Source organism: Callorhinchus milii, unplaced genomic scaffold (assembly GCF_018977255.1).
Source record: "Callorhinchus milii isolate IMCB2004 unplaced genomic scaffold, IMCB_Cmil_1.0 Scaffold7, whole genome shotgun sequence".
Classification (NCBI taxonomy): Eukaryota; Metazoa; Chordata; class Chondrichthyes; order Chimaeriformes; family Callorhinchidae; genus Callorhinchus; species Callorhinchus milii.
In genome coordinates this window covers 3957036-3963035 of record NW_024704748.1, presented here as the reverse complement: position 1 = coordinate 3963035, position 6000 = coordinate 3957036, and the positions used below count along the sequence as shown (strand labels likewise).

The 6000-nt window shown below is 39.1% G+C and overlaps 1 protein-coding gene across 1 annotated transcript in view; it reads left to right on the top strand.

The window, feature by feature from the left end:
* Positions 1–3374: 3374 nt before the first annotated feature.
* shoc2 (SHOC2 leucine rich repeat scaffold protein) overlaps positions 3375–6000 on the top strand; it is a 28813-nt gene continuing 26187 nt past the window's right edge. Inside the window, exon 1 of the mRNA XM_007903610.2 lies at positions 3375–4324. Coding sequence (XP_007901801.1) covers positions 3625–4324 — 700 coding nt within the window. The 5' untranslated portion in view covers positions 3375–3624. The remainder of the gene's footprint in view (positions 4325–6000) is intronic.

Sequence of the window (6000 nt, the reverse complement as noted above, 5' to 3'; positions counted from 1 at the left end):
TTCATGAAAAAGAAAAAATTTAAATCAGGCAGATTTATCTTTATCTAAAGAAAAGCTTTGAGGCACCTCGACAACACGAGAAGGCGCTATATCAAATTCAAGGGTTATTGTTATAAAGCATAATAGAATTGGTGCGTGAGTTGCTTCTACCCACAATGTTTTTGTGGCCGGCACACTCAGGAACCCGGGGTGAACATTGCATGCAAACGGTTGGTGCTTTCAAAAGGTTGCACGTTCATTTTACCAGTAAAGCACACAGTTATAGTGCCCGATGGTTTTAGCAGCAGGAGGGAGGAAGTGGCAGCTAAAGTAAAATGCGAGACAGAATGTTGTCTTCAAGCTTTTCCTTGTTCAGGGGAACAATTCAAAGCATTTAGGAGCACTTGAGTGCCAAAACTCTTTAAATAGTATACAACTAGCCATGGATATTTTCAAGACTGAGGTGGATAGATATCTGTTAGGTCAGGGTATCAAGGGATATGGGGCAAGAGCGGGTAATTGGAGTTGAGGTACAGATCAGCCATGATCTTACAGAATGGCAGAACAGGCTTGAGGGGCTGAATGGCCTACTCCTGTTTCTTTGACAAAATAAAGAACATTCTTTGACGAGCTGAATGCATCCGGTGTGTTTTATGTTAGAAAACTATTTTACATTTATTTAATATTGCTTAATAAGCCAAGGTGCCTGGAAAGAACTAAGGTGGCTTCAACTACAATACATGAAAGAATAGGAGGGCTTCGATGGACTGACTACATGTATTTGTGCATGAATTGACCCGTGTAAATTCGATGTACTCAGTCTAAATGCCGTTGATTGAGAGTTTTGCTATGGATAATAGTTCATAAAAATGTTTAGAAATTGGGATAACATTAAAAAAAACTGAAGGTAAACTTGTGCTTAATTTTCATAACTGAATCAATTGTTATAGCAATTGAGAGAAAGGTCGACTGTATAAGCACGTTTCACTCATTGTCACATTTGCGATTTATCAGGGAAAGAGCCACGGTGTGGATTTGCTATAGAATTCACACTGTTTCCGATCGTCACTTGGGGTTTGTTTTTGAGGATTGGATATAACTGTACCAGTTAAGACGAATTATTTGTACACTGGCAGCTGTCCTAAGAAAGACCGCCAATTGCCTAGGAATACACCTGAAAAGCTGCATCAGCAGTACAAATGGGCAAAAATGTGGCGTGTAAAGGATGCTATAGATATATTGCAATGGGTCAGTGTGGGAGAGGGAAGTAGAAGAATTCACAGCTGCATTTCTTTCTGTCCTCATATGACATCCATGACACCTGATGTTCACAACTTCCAGCCAGAGTCTTTAGTAATGGGGAGTGTGCGCCCAGGCTTACTCAGCGCAGACTAGGATTTGAACATGGATCCTTCTGGACTTTATATCTCGTGACAATTTTACCTTTTTTAAAACTAAGCTATATAATCATTCCTTTGCACTTGTCATATTTCTACATCTTAAATTACCAAGCAATAACAACACATTAGGCATTGCAACTTCTTGTTCAGTATTAGACTAAATTAGACAAATAAACATTCAAAGTTGCAGAACTTAGATGATCAACTATTCAGAAAAATGAATACCCTGCGAAATAACCAACCCTACTGCTAATTGAAAAATAAAATCTGTTATATGGTACTGCAGTTAAGTATTTTTCACAACGTGTATTCTGTCTGTAAAGTCTCTTCCAGCCATTGCTTAGGCCCAAATCTGTTTGCAGTGTTTACTGCCTTATTAAGCAAAAACAGTCACATTGTGTTGTTTTTCAAGGCTGCAACTGTATTTTTATGTTTCAGCTGCTCAGTATGATTGTGGTGTAAAATAGGAGTACGCTTGGTTTCCCAGAGAATATTTTATGAAGTCCAGATTTCTCTCCCTTCTTAATTAATTTGCATTGGCTGTATTTTGGTGCTGTCTAAGACTACGCATAATAGCTGATTAAAGCATAGTATAAATGCCTGATTGTGCAGAATTCTAATGGCACAGAAGACAACTCTTTAAAAGATGCATTGTTAATTTCTTGGTTTGTATCCACTTAGCACCGCTAGTAAATTTGGATGATTTCAAGAACAACTTAAATTCAATTCAGTCAAGCTGTTAACTCGCGCAACGTTTTATCATTGATCATCAAATAATGTTTGTTGAATAAACTTTCAACCTGGGAACCGTAAGGTTAAAAAATTCTGCTTACGCAGTGAAATATGGAAAGAAGCCAGAAAAGCTTAGCTGCCAGTGAACATGCTGGAGCCATTGGGGTGAATTGTTTGAGGTGAAGATACTGGGAAAGATATTACAATATCATTTCTGAAACTGCTACAGAACATTCCTATTGCGATCCAGAAGATAGCTCTACACATTGACCACAGTAGCAATGGTTACGAGCACAGTTAGACGTCAGCCTTTTAACAGCCCTGCTTTTACTTAGAAACCCCTCAAAGTGGTTAGAGTATAATTTTAATTGGTCTATTACGCATCAACCATTCGTTCCTCAACACAGAAGGCAATACGTGACATGCTTCAAAGTACTCTTAAGCCAAATGCTGGCTGGCTGGCTTGATATGCATTTGTTGCCCTTAGATTTTTTTTAAAAATAGTTTTGCAGACACCGGGAATTGATAACTGAGTTACAGCTTTGACGTCAGACATTATTGCCTTTAGTATTGGAAATGTACGCTTTCCAAGAGTGCTTGTGAAAAGTTGCTGTTAACATTTTAAAAACTTTTTCTGAGAGTAATTGCCCAGCACTGTCTAGAAGTCGAGTGAGTGTTGTATGTTTAGTTGCTGGTTTGTTAGCAAAGACAGGGCAGGAGATATTACGACAGTGTCTGTTGTAATAGCATTACTGTATTGAGTATTGCTGTGTAACTGAATTTGTTCACGAAGAATACATTTTGTTTGGAAATGGTGCAGAACTTTGTGTGAGTCTGGATGCTGCAGCAAGTTGTCCAACGCCTATGAAAGGTATCCTAGCTGACATCCACACGCAGGCACTTTTCTGCCCTTGTGATCAGATGCAGAAATCCTGGCGCACTTTGTTTTCTTTGTTGCACAGTATTATAGTTATGGAGTAAGTTAAGATCATCTTACTCAACACTGACCAGCAACTGAACTTGCATTCTTCTGTGCCCAATATAATAATAACAACCAGAACATCGATGTAAGCACATAAATTGGGAGAATTTTTTCCAATGCTGTCTTTTAGTATTTTCAGTATTGCCATTCCTCATTGGGAAAATATTCACACTAAAGAAATTGTTTAAGGTGTCCGCTTTATGATGTGCTGGAAATCCTTTGTGATATACAACTGAATCGCAGGCGCTAACCTTTATTCGTACTTGTTTTCTTGTAGGAGCAATGGACTGATCAAATGAAACCGGGGACTATCGACGTTCAGCATGTGGACGATAGCTACTTTCCAGAACTGAAGACAATGTGCATCAATGGCAAATGTGCAAGCTGGGGCCATATCCACTCGTTGCTCCATTTTACTTGATTTCCTAGAATGTTTTAAATTCAAAGCTTTCAACTTCTGAAGATAAGAATTTGTTCCTTGTTTTTCTGAAAAAAAACTTAAATGATTTGGCTACCTACTTTGCAGCCACTATGAGTAGTACTTTAGGTAAAGACAAAGACTGCAAAGAAAAGGACCCCAAAGTCTCTTTGGGCAAAGACAAGGAAAGGGATACCAAGGCCTCTGGTAGTTTTGGAAAAGAAAGCAAAGAGAAAGAATCCAAAACGAAAGGGAAAGATGTGAAAGATGGAAAGAAGGAATCTAGTGGAGTACAACCCGGAGTGCAATTCCAAGTGGACAATACAATAAAACGTCCAAATCCAGCGCCAGGGCGTAAAAAATCAAGCAATGCCGAAGTGGTGAAAGAGTTAAACAAGTGCCGTGAAGAGAATGCAATGCGTTTGGACTTGGCCAAGAGGTCTATTCACACGCTTCCAACATCAATCAAGGAACTGACCCAATTAACTGAACTTTATTTGTATAGTAACAAGCTGCAGTGTTTGCCAGCAGAACTGGGATGTCTTGTGAGCTTGGTCACACTGGCACTAAGTGAGAACTCGCTCACAAGTTTGCCTGACTCTCTTGATAACTTGAAGAAACTCCGAATGCTTGACCTACGGCATAACAAACTTCGAGAAATCCCTGCGGTTGTATACCGACTGGTTTCCCTTACCACTCTCTATCTGAGGTTTAACCGTATTACTACTGTGGAGAAGGACATCAAAAACCTATCCAAACTTACAATGCTGAGTATCCGAGAGAACAAAATTAAGCAGCTACCTGCTGAGATAGGTAGGTGTGTTTATGTGGATTTCCTGTTCAATATATCATTAATACATTTTTCTTGATAGTTTTTATTGTAGTTGCTAGGTATTTGTGGAATCATTGTTGGGATTTTAGGCTGCAAGTGTTTCAACATGTTGATTTTCTCTGGAGCTCCAAATTTACAGAATGCCACATCACCATAAAAGATGGAACATTCATAAAAGCTTAAGGCAATTGAATTTTTGTGCCTCACTTGGCATGAATGGGATGCTATCCTGCGTGAAGAGCTCTATGTAAATACAAGTTGTTGTTGTTGAATGTATTTATGTAGTTGGTTTAGAGCCAGTTTGAACACGAGAACAAGTCTGATAGTGCTCCTTGTACATCTGTAATCTCCCTGCGTACCACAACCAGAGTTTTCATAATGCATGTCAGATGTTCCTCTTCTCTGTACGTTTACTTCTTTGCAATGCATGGGAATGGTGTGAACTGTGAAGACTGGTAGTATCGGTGAGGATGTGATGCCATGAGCACCAGCAAAGCTATCGATATATGATGAAAGTAAAATTTGCCAAAAAAAATTGTATGGTTAGACAGATTGGGGCGATGTCGGGTGACAAGATGTTGGCAATTGATTTAGCTGCAATTCTAGCTCTGGCCGCAGACTAATTGTCAAATAATTTGCCAACATTCATAGACTGTGATGAATGTGCTTTTGGTCATCTTCCCCTCCCTCTCCCCCCGCCCCCCTTCCTCAGCTTCCCCCAGCGGGTTCCCAGCTGGTTCTGTGATGCGCTTTGAGATGTCCTCCCGATGTGAAAGGCGCTATATAAATGTAAAATTATTGTGAATTGTTGTGAAACAGCAGAACTGGTGTGAGAGGAATTAATGTGTCAGCATGAAATATTATATTGTGGAGTCCTGTAGCTCAGTGGTTAGAGCACTTGCTTTGCAAGCGAGAGACCTGGGTTCGATTCCCGGCAGGGTGAAATCTTGGGCAAGTTTCCTTACTCCACCCGCTTGATAATAATCCCTCAAAAAAAACAATAATAAATTGGTAATTTCAATCCACGACTGTTTGTAGGACGCTGCTGTGCGCAATTGGCTGCTGCATTTCTCCCACAAATATACAGTCAATTCACTTTACAGTCTATTCTGTGAAGCGCTTTGAGATGTCGAGACGATGTGAACAGCGCTATATCAAATGCGAGGATTACTTTTATATTATTATAAGGATGCATTTGGAATGTAATCATTCTCAGGCAAGATTCTTCAATTAGAACCTTTACCCAGAATCTGTGCTGAGAATTCAGCTTTAAATATTTTCACGAATGTGAAGGTTGCAGGGAAGAAAGATGTTTTACTGTAATAAGGATTAGTCATGCATCTAATCCCCATTTTAAAAAAAAGCACTGCCTGTTTTCCAATGATCTACTTACCAGTTTAATTTATTTGCCATTGACCAATTCCAAGTCAGCTGATGTTGCAGTAGTGGTTCTCTGTAAATCACTGCATTGCAAATGCGATTGTCCAACTAAAATTATAGGAAGTAATATTTATTTAAATGTACCTTTTATATAGGGGTTTTGAGTCTAGATTCCTTTCAGCAGTTACAATTTGAACGACATGAATGCCTCATTTAATGTTCCAATTATACAAAGTACCCTTATTTATGTTTTGAAAAATCTTCCAAATGTTTTCTC